This window comes from Trachypithecus francoisi, unplaced genomic scaffold, assembly GCF_009764315.1.
Source record: "Trachypithecus francoisi isolate TF-2019V2 unplaced genomic scaffold, Tfra_2.0 Lachesis_group2, whole genome shotgun sequence".
Taxonomy (NCBI): domain Eukaryota; kingdom Metazoa; phylum Chordata; class Mammalia; order Primates; family Cercopithecidae; genus Trachypithecus; species Trachypithecus francoisi.
Genome location: NW_022681465.1, coordinates 104,389,734 through 104,405,067, shown reverse-complemented (window position 1 = coordinate 104,405,067; position 15,334 = coordinate 104,389,734). Strand labels below are relative to the sequence as shown.

Here is a 15,334-nt window from a genome sequence, read left to right as displayed (position 1 = left end):
GGTCCACTTCTGCAGATTCACAGTGCACAGGAGCACAACAGAGGTTTGGAAAAAGTTGTGCCGTCCCAAAAATCAGCATTTCTCAATATTATTTGATTATGGGAGATTCTTGTATAATACCTAATACTAACAGCCAGTCAAATTGTGGAATAAGTTTTGAGATGTGCTGATTCATGTGATACCCAAATGAGGCAACACAAGTCTCTCTGGTCACCAGAGCAACCACTTTAGAAGCAGCCCAGTGGCTTGAATGCAGCAGATGCACTTCCTAATAATGTACTCCTTTCTCACCACAAGATATAATAGTAACAGTGATAACGGTAGTGTTCATTAAGTGCTCACAAAGGTCTAAGAGTTGTACACACATTGTTTTATGTAATCGTCATACCACCTCCAAAGTAGATACTATCAGAAATCCAACTGTAGAGATGAGGAAACTGAGACACCAAGTAAGTTAAACATCTGCTTAACATTTCACAGATAATAAATGACTGAGTTGGAATCTGAACCCAGGCATAATTCCCAAGCCTTCCATCGTAATCACTATGCCAGCCTGTCATCTCCATTTTTCAGTATAAATAAAGTGCACTTGATATATTCATCTATTCTTTTATTCTTTTCTTCACTCAAGTCCCTCACTTAATAGTGAAGTATCAATAAATGCACATAAGGCTCACTACATTGGAAAAGTGTGTTTTTAGTCAACTTTTGCTGAAACTTGGCTGCAGGCAATGGGGGTTGGATTCATTATTTTTTCATCTTTGAATGGCAGTTCCTCACAGGAACATGTCTGGTCTGATTCAGTTCTTGGTCATTCTGGTCAAAAATGATATTGCTAAGCATTTCACTCTATGTAAATTATGTATCAATAAATAATATAAATTGGATAAAGCATTTTAGAGTCTATTGCTAAACAACATCATTTTTAACTAGAAGAAACTAGGGTTTGTTTCAACCCTAGTGTTTTTTTTCTGGGTTAGTGTTAACTCAGTCATTTAATTATCCCTTCATGCAACATATTTTCTGAAACTTTCCTGAACCATACATCCTCAAAGTTAGCCAATAGTCTCTCTAAAGAAACTGAAAATAGTCACCACCAGAAGTCCTGCAAGTTTGTTTGAGGAGATCAATGTTTTACCTTTAAGCCTACCTTGATTTATACAAAGAAGAATTTAATTGTGTGTCTATCCTATGGTAGAGGGGGTGAAGGGACTGGCTATCATAGTAGGCAAGAGATTGAACCTGACAAATATATTCATCTTATCTAAATCTGACAAATATATTCATCTTATCTTACATCTGTATCTCTTACCTGACAAATATAAAGAGAAAATATTTTAATTTATTGGCAGCAGCAGTTGAAAAAAACCTTTGTGGTCTTGCCAAGACCAATGATAACTCCTACCAGTAGCATACTTTGATGTAATTTTTCCCAGTACTTTGTTTGCTTCCAGCCGACAGAGTTCAGATTTAGGCTTTTTGCCCCATATTCATGAAGGTAACAGACTCGTAGTCAGCTCATCAGAGAAAGGGAGCTCATAAAGACAAATTTAGTATTTGACTTTTTTTTACCATGCTTTATCTCAGATTGCTTGTTTAGCATAAACGAAAACATTTTAAAAACCAAATTATGTAGGTAGTTCAGTGGAGTACCCTAAAAGAAGGCTAAGCACCCCCCTTGCAGTATTACCTTTCAAAGTGGATGTGGTTCTAGTCCACAGTCCCACGGGAGATGTCAATGTACAACTGCACTTTCTCATACTAGAGTCTGAATGCAAAATATGGCCTCATTACCAGATGCTGACTAACAGACCATCACATTTTGGCCAAAATATTCATTGTGTTTTTCCCTCCAATTTCCATGCTGATGAAAAGTACTTTGCATTTGCAAAACTTGGTATTTTTTTAGGGCTTATGCTGAACAGAAGCATCAAGCTTCTAAAAATATAGGATGTGCTCTACTTGTGTCTAACATGCCAATCTGGATACATTAACAAGTAATCAAAAATAGTACAACTTTTTGATAGGAATAAATCCGTCATGAAAGAAGTTTAAACTACTCACTGGAAGTAAAACAGTCTTGAAAACCTTTAGTTTCTTTAAAGAGGGTTCAGTTTTAGTCAGATGGAATATATATTAAACTTCCATGTTCTTGTTATAAGAACATTCCAAAAACAAAACCATATGAAAATGAATAAAGACAACACAATATACACACATCCAAGGGTTTAGGCTTACATAATTTTAAGAATGTTTAATAGCTCTATATTTACTATGCTAAAATTAGAAGAAAAAATCCATCATCGTTAAACAGTTAACTGCAAGGGCACATCTGAAATGACAAGCCCACAAGCTTAAGATCCTGAACACGCAGATTCCAGAAGCTTTTGGCAAAGCCAAGTACGTGACATCTTCTTGACTTCTGATGTCACACTATCCTATCTTCTGCCATCTGCCTCTAGCAAATGTCAGTGTATTCCCAGGATGGAAACATGCCTCCTTTCTGAATCATTTCTACAAAGACTCCCCAAACTACAGCCTCTCGTAGTTGAAAGTGACTGCCCTAAATTCAGAGGAAAGCAAAGTCATGGGGCTTCTCTTGGTAATTCAGAATCAAGAATTTCCCATCTAAATGATCAGTGACGAAACTGAATGAGGTGAAAACTTATAAAGTCCTATGCTGACAGCCCAGTAAAGGGCCAAACAGTATTTGAGAAATGGGAACTTCAAAACCCAGAATCCACAAGAAAGTCTTAAGGCTTCTGAGGACACTTTAGAAAATAGAACATAAAAATCACCTTCTCATTTGGGGTTTTGCATGAAGAAGTCTTTAAGCATGCAATTCCTGTTTTTTGTTTCTGGTGGATTTATGAGACTCTTAGAGTGCAATGCCCTCATTGCAGTGTTACACCATTCTGTATGATTAATTGATTGCAAATCACTGCACAGGGTGCCAAGATCACTGGTAGGAAGCAGGTCATTAAATAAAATTAAAACTGCCAATGTTTTGCTTATAAACAGTTCTTCCAAAGCCTTACAGCACCATTCCTTAAAAACAGTCTCAATTCATCAGAGAAGCAGAGTCTCCCAAATTTCTAGTGGATGATCCAAATATTCTATATTTAATACAAGCATTCACTATGTTATGTTTTAGAAAAAGCCATAGTGTAATAAAACTTGTACAAAAACAGCATGGAAAAGAGTCACCATGAAAAACAATTAAATTTTGAACAGCCTTACTATGAAATTGTTTAGCAAAAGGTTCAGAAACCTATCCTGCATAACTACACCCTTTGGAAGCCTACATTTTTCCTTAGGTATATCTTCAAATCAAGCATTAACATTTCAAATTAAACTGAATTAATATCTTATCCAGAAAGAGAATGGATACTGTGGCCTCTTATCCAAAGAAACTCTACAGTGACTTATTGTGGCAAATTAACATCTCCACAGATCAAAACTAAGGCCCAGGATTATTCATCATCCGGTCAAAGGTCTGAGCAGAACAACTCTTTCCCCTTAGCTGTGTCTGAAAGTGACCCGCTAAGAATACAGTATATATGTTTCAGTCAGTCTAGGGTAAAGCAAAGGGATCTATTTCTTAAGATTCAATCACACTCTTGCTACAATAAATATGTGATGTTTCAGGCAACATTTTAAGCCTAATAAGTAGAAGGCCATCCCAGGCAAATTGGTTCACATTCTAGGAGCATATTTAACTAAACAAATACTGATTGTTTTTGCCTAGGGAGATGCGCTAGACTGTTAAGTAGGATTTAGCAGAAGTAAAAAGAGTTTAAGAAAGTGTTTCATTGATGTTGAGCTGGGCACCCATGCTTGATGTCATGGGATTCACGCTAATTTATGGTTAAAAAAGAAATACCCCAGTGAACAGATAAGCTGACTAATTGCTATTGATATAACAATTAAATGGTAAATGTGTCATCTTCCTACAATGACAGCACTGGATTCATTTCTAAAGCTCAAGGTACCATAAAGCATTTTATGGAAAACACATTTTAACTTTTTCTCATCTCCTATGCATGCCATATGGGGGCTATATGTACAATGTTCTAATGGAAAAATATATCAAGAGATGCTCTCCATTAGGGCAAATACCTAATGCATGTGGGGCTTAAAACCTAGATGACAGGTTGATAGGTACAGCAAATTACCATGGCACATGTATACCTATGTAAAACAAACCTGCATGTTCTGCACATGTATCCCAGAACTTAAAGTAAAATTTTAAAAGATGCTCTCTAGAACTAAACAAAAAGTACCTATGCCAAACTGATACATATAGTACTATATACATTGATAAATTTACTCCAATACTAATGAAGTGGAGAAAAAGTTCGTATTTTTTTAAGTCTACTACTAGGAATCCAGGAAGATATTAAAGGCAAACAATCTGACAGTTACCCCAACATTTTAAGAATGCTATCTAACCTGTACCCATATTACAAAAAGTTTAAAACAAACACTTGATCCAGTTAGCTAGCCAGAGACACTAATCTGTCCTGCCTGTGTTAACCACCATCACACACCCCATTTCTCTGATACCTCAACTTCTTTCAATGCCTTAGTAAAAGAGTAAACTGTGTGGTTTCAGCTCATGGTTGCTTTCACTTCTGCTAATGAGTGTGGACCTGGACTCCTCCATTCATTTCATAAATGTTTATCAAATCTTCATCATATATCAGACACTGCTTGGTGCTGGTGACAGAGCAATTAACAAGAAAGAAATATGCAATGCTCTACCCACATGAAGCTTCCTCTCTAGTGGGACAGATATTACATAAATTATTACACCACATAATTCAAATTATAAGTGCTAACAAGAGATGCTTTCTGGTGATTCTGAACTATGATTTTTATCAGTTTATCTAGAACTAACAAGTTCAAATTGGTTCAGGATAACCAAACTCAAAAAGAGATTAAGATGATAAACTAGAACAGAATTTTTAGACTTAAAATGACAAAGAGTTTACACTTGAATATTCCTGTAGGCTGCTTTTGACATTTTCTTTCTAGTAGGAGAGCCCACTCTGGAAACCAAAGTACAATTAGAAGTCTTCCTGGGGGTACATTTACATAATGTAACCAACAAGCGTTGGATGGCCTGTAGATAAGGAAGCTTTCCATCCCAAATGGAGGTGATGTTCAGTTATGTTGTCAGAGTATTTGACATTTGGGTGTTTATATCTGGTTCTAAAAATGTGGTTGACTTACATAACTTGTTCCAGTAGAGAGAGGAACAAAAGGAAGAAGCAAAATGCTGTGCTATCAGAGCTTCATCCCCAAAATAATTCTGGTGATCCACTGACAAACCCCTCCTCTGAGATCGCTATGGAAAGATAGTTACCCTTTTTATTCTAATGTATTTCCAATCTGAGTAAAAACTTTCCCAATTTACAGCTAATTATTTTATATTTTAAACTATTGGCTCTCTAATAACATTTAGGAAACACTTTCATTTTGTTGGCCGGCGACCCCTGAATCACAATCAGAATAAATTATTTCCAGAATGTAGGAAGGAAGCTGATGCTCACTGGATCCCCGGGACATGTCAGGCCTTTTTTAAAACAGTTATGTTAACACTTCCTTCCCGTTTGTATAGATGGGGAAACTAAGACTTAGGGATCACACAGCAGTAGGAGCCAGAGTCAGGGTTTGAAGCAAAATCCTCTTATATGAAGTCCAGTATCCCAGGCCAGCAATCCGGGGACATGCATCAGGCTGGCTACTTCAGAATCAACTAAGAAGAATGTTAGATACACAAGTTTGCAGGCTCCAGCCAAGCCCTGATTCAAATCACAATCTCTGAACAGAGGAATCTGTATTTTTTTTGTTTGCCACAGTAAACTCAGATGCATAGTCAGCTATGAGAAGCATAATTCTAGCAAAGAATTCCTATCTATGTATCTTACTTCTCATTAGCTGCATAGTCAGAGGGTGGCCCTCCCCAACACCATCACAGGATTTGGCGAACTGGAGTTGGGAAGAAGGGCTTCTCCACGTTTTGAGCCTCTGGCCTTAAACTCCATCTAGTATATTCAGCTATCTCTTTCTGAATTTATGTTTTCAGAAACTGAACAAAAAGTGAAAGAGAAAAGTTGTCTCTGTAGACAATAACCATCATTTCACAAAATCATTATAAAGAGCAAATGAGATCATGATTTCAAATCTGCTTTTGAATGGCATGAAGTGCCATATAATATTGCACTATTAATTCACCCAAAGGTGAACATTCCAAACAAGGAGGAGTATAATTGTCACTCTTCAACTTAAGTGGAGGCAAAGAAAATTTGGAAACCAGCTCTGGGGTAGGCAAACTACAGCCACCTGTTTTTACAAAGTTCACTGGAACACAGCTAAACTCATTATTTACATATTGTCTATGTCTGCTTTGCAAGCTACAATGACAGACTTGACTAGTTGTAACAAAGATCTGATGGCTTGCAAAAACTAAAATATTTACTATAGGACCCTTTAAGGAAAAGTTTGCCACCCCCTAAGATAGATGGTCATATTCTTCTTAGGCAAACATAAATCAACGGTATTCAGCTGAACATTCCACATTTTAAGCAAACCTTAAAAACAAAATCTGCATGGCTGGATGGGGAGAAGACAGTCCCCAGATTCTGATACATGGAGAGTGATGCTTCCTTTCCTTTGCTGAAGCCGGATTATTACCTCATCAGTCACTGTGACTGATGGCAGCAAGCCTCATCCTTCAGTTATGTTTGGTAGATAAATTTCCCCTCCAAACCCAAGCCTTAGTCTCTTGGAGAGTAAAGTCACATCATACTAGAGAGGTCAAACATGTAGCCGATAGATCACGTGTGTGTGTATATCCGTGCATGTATTATTTTTTCATTTTTAAAGCTAAGGATGGCCAGGGCCAGGCCTAACCTCTGAGGCTCTTTGCAGCATTCATACCATGTGGACTCCCACACTTCAGCAGCTTGTCCAAACTAAACTGGAACCCAGGGTGGAGATGAACAGGCAGCCGCATGGCTGGCCGGCTGCCTCTGAATCTACCCACCTGCTGGTTTTGCTCTCCTGCTGTGTCTTAGGCTCTGTGTGCTGAGGCGGGATGGCCCTGGCCCAGTTGGCTCACATAGCCAACCTGCCCCCAGAGAAATATGCAATCAGGAAGTTGGCAGTAAGCACTCCTGGCTCACCAGGCTCTACAAGCGAATGTCATGTTTCCTTTCCCTGGTATAAAATCTGCAAAAGGCTAAAGTCAATCATCTCCACTTGTCGATGAGAAACATGAAAATTAAGCCCTTGATCCCAATACTTTATATTTTTGTCATGATATAGATTACCAAGAGCAAGCAATATTATAGTTTCCTTTAAAACATCACCTAACGTGATAATCACGATTCTAGAAGAAAGAGTTGCCAGATGATTCCCTCAGTTTGATTTCCTCAAACTCCTATATATCTCTGGATAATAATTTGATGTTGTAATTAACATCCTCAACCCTTCAGCTTTGTTTTCATTTAAGCAATCCAAAATAAAGGCACATAATGTCCCTCCCAATCAGAGAGTACTCACAATTCCCAAAGCCCCTTAGTTAAGGCCTAGGCTTGGAAATACAACTATAAGTAGGAAATGAACCTATAGACTCAATATTTTCTGCTCTAGTTTCACTAAGTAGGAAGTGGATTCAATATTTCCTGCCTTAATTTCTATGTGTTGAACTTGGCTTGATAACAGACATCAATATCTATCAATATACAGATATAAATATTCATCACAATTTTACTATTATGTAATTATTTATTTTTTTTACAAAGTTCAATTCACTTCCCTTACCAAGTCAAAAAACTAACAATGTTATAGTTCAACTTTGGTGTGTGCGTGTGTGTGTATATATATATGTGTGTGTGTGTATATATATATATATATATATATATATTTGTTTTTTAATTAAGGCTTTCATGATACCTAAAACTATGGTAAGGAGAAAAATCATCATTTTGTCCCCTGTTGAGAACTGAACTGTGTCCCCCCAAAATTCACATGTTGAGGTCCTACCCTCCCCCCCACCCAGTAGCTCAGAATGTATTTGGAGATAGAGCTTTAAAGAATAAAGTTAACTGAGGTCATTACGGTGGGCCCTAATCCAATGTCACTGATATCCTTATAAAGAGAGATTGGAGCACAGACAGGCACAGGAGGAAGACCAGGTGAAGACACAGGAAGAAGATGGCCATCCATCTGCAAGCCAAGGACAGAGACCTCAGAAGAAACCAATGTTGCCAACACCTTGATCTCTAATTCTAGCCTTGAAGAAATACATTTCTGTTGTCTAAGCCCCCTAGCTCGTGGTACTTCGTTATGGCAGCCGTGGTCGACAAATACATTCCCCCTCTTCAAATACACTCACAACATAGAAGTTTATGGTGTCTAACGCCAGTTTCAATCTGGGAAAATTGCCTTAAGTTCTTCGGGCAAAGCTTCTTTCCACATAGATTACACAAGAAAGGCATCAATTTCTGAATTATGAAATATTTTAAAGCATGAGAAATTATCACCCTCTCACTTCTTAAGACTGTTATTTAAATACTAAGTATGGCATGGGTTTGCATTTGGAAATTTTCTATTTTCTTGCCTTACATAAAAAACTTGTCATTGAAAGTTTAACACAGCTGTCTTTAAAAAAAAAAATTATCAAGATGAGGTATTCTAAATACAATGCTTTGAATTTTGAAAATAGTTTTCTTGGCAGCAAATTCTAATATGTACTAAAAGGAAAGAGAACTCAAACTTAATAAAGTTACTTTTTTTCCCAGTATCTATATCATTAACATAAAATTTGGCTTGACTTAAATTTTATCAAATGCTTAACAAAATCATAATGATTTAACTGAATTGAAGAGAACTTCTGGGAAACCTGCAAATATTGAGGTATACAGAAAAATATAACTGTAAAGGGAGATTAAGATTTCAGATTTTTATACCATAAAATGTTTTCTGTTAATGAAAAAGGCAAATAACATATATATAGTTCAATATATAGTTCTAAAATGCATTCAATATATAGTTCTAAAATGTTAAAGCTAGGAGACAAAAAGTCACAAGAATAAAATGTTGGGCTTTTTTGTTGTTTTTGCCTTTCAGAGTAATGCTGTTGAGCATCTCATAGGGCCGATTACATAGCAATTGTCCCACAGAGACTATTGTTTAAGGAAATTCAAATATTCTGTAGTCTTGGCTGGTGTCCCACAGAGGAGTACAGAAAAAGTTCTTAAACCAACCATCTCTTCCACTACAAAAAATACCAATTTGGATTTAATGTTTGAACATCCAAGAATTTTGTTCATGAAATAACTTCCAAAACTGGAAAGTAAAGTTCTTTAAAGTGCCATCTTAAAAAATATTTACAGATAACATGGGGTATTAGGCAACATTAGAGAAACAAAATATTTTTAAGAAAATGTCCCGTATGGGAAAAAAGTAAAGCTAAAGAGTATTTATGATACTGAAGATGTTCAGGCCCCATGCAAGAGTTGGCCACAGCAATCCAAAACATTTAGAAATATTTTCCAAATGTTGCTATTAAAGAGGGAAGGAGGGGAGGGAAAAAAAACAATAAAAACAAAAACCTGGTCCTTAATCATGAACATCCCACTAGGCATTACAAAAGGATTAGATTAGTTCTATATCTAAACCAACTTCCTTAAAAAGTACAACTCATGGCTGGGGGCGGTGGTTCATGCCTGTGATCCTAGCACTTTGGGAGGCTGAAACAGTCTGATCGCTTGAGTTCTGGAGTTCAAGACCAGCCTGGGCAATATGCGGAAACCCCATCTCTATAAAAAAGCCAAAAATTAACCGGGCATAGTGCAAGTCTGCAGTCCTAGCTACTCAGGTGGCTGAAGTGGGAGGAACCACTTGAGCCCAGGAGGTGGAAGTTGCAGTGAGCCAAAATCACAACACTGCACTCCAACCTGGGCAACAGAGTGAGACTCTCAATCTCAAAAAAAAAAAAAAAAAGTAAAATTCAAAACAGCTTTCTAGAAATTAGTAATTTAGGCCAGGCATGGTGGCTCAAGCCTGTAATCCCAGCACTTTGGGAGGCCAAGGCAGGTGGATTACTTGACGTCAGGAGTTCAAGACCAGCCTGGATAACCTGGCAAAACTCCATCTCTACTGAAAATACAAAAATTAGCCAGGTGTGATGGCGGGCACCTGTAATCCCAGCTACTCAGGAGGCTGAGGCAGGAGAATCACCTGAACTTGGGAGGTAGAGATTGCAGTGAGCCAAGATGTTACCACTGCACTCCAGCCTGGGTGACAGAGAGAGAGGCTCCTTCTCAAAAAAAAAAAAAAAAGTAATTAAGAACGTAGAGTGTGATGATTGACAGCATGGGCTGTAAAGCCAATCTTCCCAGGTTCAATTTCTGGCTCTGCCATTTTCTAGGTGTGTGACCTGGACAAGTTACTTAACCTTTCTGTATCCCAGCTGCCCCTCTCAAAGGACAGAACCATCTCAGTGGGTTGTTGGGAGTATTAAATGAGTTTCTCCATGTAAAACCTTAGGACGGTGCCTGAAATTTGATGTGTCATATAAATACTCGTGGTAGGGGTGGGGGTAGAGCAATTCAGAAACCAATCACAATTAGAACACAAAAATGTCTGCTGAGGCTGTACTGAACAAACCAACAGAAATTCCTATCTAGGTGGTATCTAAACACATTGGAGAATTGTATTTATATACAATTTTTCCCATCAGCTTTACTGTTCCAGAAATTCACATTTTCACTGATCTGAGCTGATCCTCTACCCACAGTACCAGACTAGGCAAAACAGCAAACCATTCTTTAAGGTGTTATCTGAAACAGCTGACCTTAAGGTCTAACAATGAAAGAGTGACTGAAGCCTGAATGAAATCATGGTTAAGTGCACATTTAGCAAAAATACCAGCCCACAACATTATAGGCAAATTATGTTAGCCAGATTGTAGTGAACTATGGAGGTCCTCAGTAGTGGTCACTCATGGCCACTCACCCAGATTCAGTAGCAAAACACAGAAGAGGGGACAACAACACTGTGTGGTCCTTGGTTCTGCCACATCAACTGTCACCAACCAGCACACCCTGGAGCCTGCTTCTTCCTGTCCAGCTCCCCCCCGCCCGAGTCACTGTCCCCCAAGGTCATGTGTGGCAAGCACCCATGGAGCCCAGCTAAGGCCATCACCAGCGGCTGATGTTGTGTTACTGTCAATGATAAAAGCTGCCAAAGCTCTGCAGTGGTTTGAATCATTTTACCTAGCCTTGACCACTCTTTTAAGTATATATATCCAATTTTCATTCTACTTTATTATCACCTCCTATTCTCTGACTTTCTCTTCTCTCCTCTAGAAATTGCTTATCATGAAGTAAACAAACATAAAGAAGGTTTTTTGACTAGTTGCAAAACTCCAGTGGTGAACAGTACACACAGCATTTCTGATGTAATCCCTACTTATATAAACCAGGATGTTCCTGAGAGATTTAAGCCAAAGTTGATTTTCCTCTCTCCTGTCAATGTCCTGAGTGTCCTTGGCCTACTCTGGACATACAATTTCTTAAGCATAAGTACATTTCTCAGCATTTCCTTTGGCTCTAATTCCTTACATGTGGATAGACTGGTTTTGTATATAATCACTGTTTATTTCCTTAGTACATTTTCTATCTACTGCAAGTATGCTGCCAAATGCTTTAAAAAGTTTTTACTTTGAAGCACAAGTCAATAGAAAAAGATGGGAGATACACAAAAAGTAAAAGAGACATGCTTCTTTTAAACAAAAGCTGAATGTGGTTTAACTCAAACTGAGTTTCGGAATTATAACAAAGCCAGTATGTAAAACCATGCTGACAAAAACACAGGAAGCACTATAAATAGCAGGTTAATGGATCAACACAGCAAAGCAACATGTGCTTAGAAAAAGCATTCTGCAATGTGCTCTCTATTGTAGTAAAGTTGCAAGATAATATATTAAAGAAGTTACATTTTCTAAATTTTGCTTGACCTTTTATTTAGTCTGAACTATTCCATCATTTTTTCTTTATCTAAAGAATATTTGAAACAATACTTGAAAAAACTATTTCATTCTCTCCTATATGCTGACAAGAAGTAAGAATGTTACCACAGTGACTTAAGTAATGTAAAGAATTAGCCACCATTAAGAATCAACATCTTTTGGATCAGTAATAAATCAACTTATAAGCAGTGTCAGAATTATTACTCTTGAATTGGAAGAAGCCAAATACCTTCTTTTTTGTTGCTGAAAAATTATCCTCCAACTGACAATCTAAGAATATATATTAAGTATAGAAACAAATCTGTATCCAGTTCTGAAGACTTCTATACTACTGCTTGTTTTATGTTTCTGAAACATTTTGCTGTGGGTGATTTATTTCACATCCATGTGGCCAGCCATTTGTTTATTCTATTGCATACCATCTGTTTTTCAGTAGAGAGGTTTCAAGTTCTTCTCATTCCCTACCTCAGGTCCCACAAAAAACAATTTATAATAGACATAGATTTAAATCATTCGGATTCATGTAGAGCTGGTAACACGAGCTGCTTTCATTTATACTTGGCAAATGCTTTAATGGGATTAGCAAATTGTGTTATTATGAGGTACTTATGGAGAGACAACACTTTTTTTTTTTTTTTTTTTTTACAATGACAAATGATGTTAACAGTTTCATTTTGGGTGTTTAATAGCAGTACAGAAGATTTCACTAATGTTACAGGAAATTGCCCTGATAAAGTCCCACTACCAACCCTGTTGGTATCTTTTATTTCTGAGTGTCAACGTAGGTGTTTCAGGATGTAGTGGGATTCACAATAGTGGGGAGTAAATACCAAGTTGCTTTACTTTTAAGAGGACATTATCATTTTAACCCACATATCTAAAAATCCGGTCTGGTTCTTACATGTTGTGAGCATTCGCTAAGCCCTATGACCATAGTCTCACTTGTCTAGGTAACTTACAAGCAAAGGCTGTCCCCAGACTTCCCCAAAGAAAAGTGAATGCCGCAAACTCCAGCTCATCAGTACCAATTTATTCCCATGGTAGGGAGGACTTTGACGCACTCTACACAAGAGCCAACCGTTCAGAGGGACAACTTCTTGTCCAAACTATACAGATGACGTTTAAAGTGTTAATTACCATTTTTACAAGAATCCTTGCTGCTTTCGTGGAAAGGAAGTATCTGATGGCTGGACCCAGAGGCTGTCCACAGTTCGTGACTGACATTCAAAGGCTGAGAAGGGTCCATCTTGAGGTCTACTTGATTTTCACTAGTCCTTACCAAGTCAGAAGGAGATCGAGTTGTGGGGTAAGTGGCATCCTGATGTATAACTGATGGATTCGGTTTGTTGAAAGTGTTAAATGACATTTGTACTAAAGCTTCATTGATGAAGAATGAGTTTTCATGACACAAACTCTCAGATCGATTAAGTTCCATTACCTATGTAAAGAAACAGAGGAAAAGTACAATAATTTTTCTAACTTATACGTTTCATAAAGTATTTATTCCTGAAAGAATCTTAGGAATCAAGATTTCAGTAAAAGTAAGGTCAAGATTACCACTTCTTTTCTCCCCCCACCCCATCCTCTTTTAATGAGCTAGTACTAAAAACTTCAATTTGCTATGCATGGCATATCTTTAACAAAAATAAATAAATAAATAAATAAAAAAGAGTGGCGTTCTATGACATTAAAGTGTTTCCACTTTATTTTAATCAGAGAAAGCAGCATTTTTTACTTTTGCTAAATAAAAAAGTTGAAAACATATCCATATATACATGAGGAGTTAGCAATAAACATAATTTAGCCAACTTAAAAGGAAAAACAGATTGCAACAGAGATCTTGTACAACTTCATGCACTATCAATAAAAAAATACATGCTCATAACACAGGAAAATAAACTTCTGAGACCAATGGGATTGTCAAGCATGGTTAGAAAAGATGCAAATAAATAACTCTTACTAGTGAAATGGATTTTGAATTTACTATATCAAATTTACAAAGAGAGAATAAGCTCGGCATAACAGAATAGTATTATACTTGCTAAATTCAGTGCCTATAGTATTTATTAATAGTTAATTGATCTTCTAAAAGCTACTTCTACATAGAACTCTTAAGACAGATCATATAAAGACAGTCCTTCAAATACTGGAAAAGAGCAAGCTCACGGTGAGTTTGACTCCAGGACAAACCCACCCCAGCCTTTCTAGGACAACTCGATTCTATGTTTGTTCCTTAGGTAAGGGCATCTCAGGCAGAGTGCAGTGATCCCATAGGACCTGGGTCCTTACACTGTCCTTTTTTTTTTTGAAACGGAGTTTCACTCTTGTCACCCAGGCTGGAGTGCAATGGCACAATCTCGGCTCAATGAAACTTCCGCCTCATGGGTACAAGCGATTTTTCTGCCTCAGTCTCCTGAGTAGCTGGGATTACAGGCGCCCGCCACCAAGCCCAGCTAATTTTTGTATGTTTAGTAGACATGAGGTTTCACCATGTTGGCCAGGCTGGTTTCGAACTCCCAATCTCAGGTGATCTGCCCGCCTCGGCCTCCCAAAGTGCTGGAATTACAGGCGTGAGCCACCGCGCCCAGCCCACAGCATCCATATTTTAAGTCAACGTGGATATGTATTATCTCTGAAAGCTTCCAGCTTTGGCTACCTACAAATTGAGAAATCCTCGTGAGGTCTTACACAAAAACCAAAATGACAGATGTTTGGTTAGTGTCTTAGGAACCCCCAGGCCCAGCCCTGTCGTCGAGAGGCTGCCTCACAGCACCCCAGAAGGTCCATACCTCGGGGCCACCCGGAAGGAACACCGCGGGCAGGCTCCTCTGCCGGCCGTGCTTCCAGTGGCCCAGCAGGCTCTGCTGGGCCTGCATCCTCGCCCGCTCCCTCTCCACCAGGCGCTGGCCCTCCCTCAGCCGCTCCAGGCTGTGCTGATACTCCTGGAGCTGGAGGTCCAGCTCGTCCCTGCTCCGCAGCAGCAGCTCCTCCTGCGACTGGCACTCCCGCTCCCGCTCCTGCAGCCAGCTCTCCTTGGCCGCCTGAGCCCGCTGCTGCTGGTCACACCTGCGGAGCCAGCGCCGCCGCTCCTGCTGGAGCTGGTGTTGGAGCTGGTGCACGTTGGCCAGCTCCTCATGCTGCCTGTCCGCGTCGCGGGACTTCTGGTCCTGCAAAGGGCCGCCTCGGAGGACAGAGTGGCCCAGAGACAGGCCCTTCTGCTGCTGGAGAACCAGCCTGTGGATCTCAATGTGGCTGTCCTGAATGGTCAAGGCGGCCTGTCAGAGCAGACAG

The 15,334-nt window shown here is 38.7% G+C and overlaps 1 protein-coding gene across 4 annotated transcripts in view; it reads right to left on the bottom strand.

The window, feature by feature from the left end:
- ARHGEF28 (Rho guanine nucleotide exchange factor 28) overlaps positions 1 to 15,334 on the bottom strand; it is a 333,170-nt gene that overhangs the window by 16,889 nt on the left and 300,947 nt on the right. For 2 of the 4 annotated variants that reach the window (XM_033179861.1, XM_033179863.1), the window contains 2 exons: positions 14,833 to 15,318; positions 13,181 to 13,481 (listed from right to left, as the gene is read on the bottom strand). In XM_033179861.1, coding sequence (XP_033035752.1) covers positions 13,181 to 13,481; positions 14,833 to 15,318 — 787 coding nt within the window. Of the gene's footprint in view, positions 1 to 1,690; positions 1,769 to 13,180; positions 13,482 to 14,832; positions 15,319 to 15,334 lie in introns of all 4 variants that reach the window. The other 2 variants (XM_033179864.1, XM_033179862.1) reach the window with 2 other exon arrangements.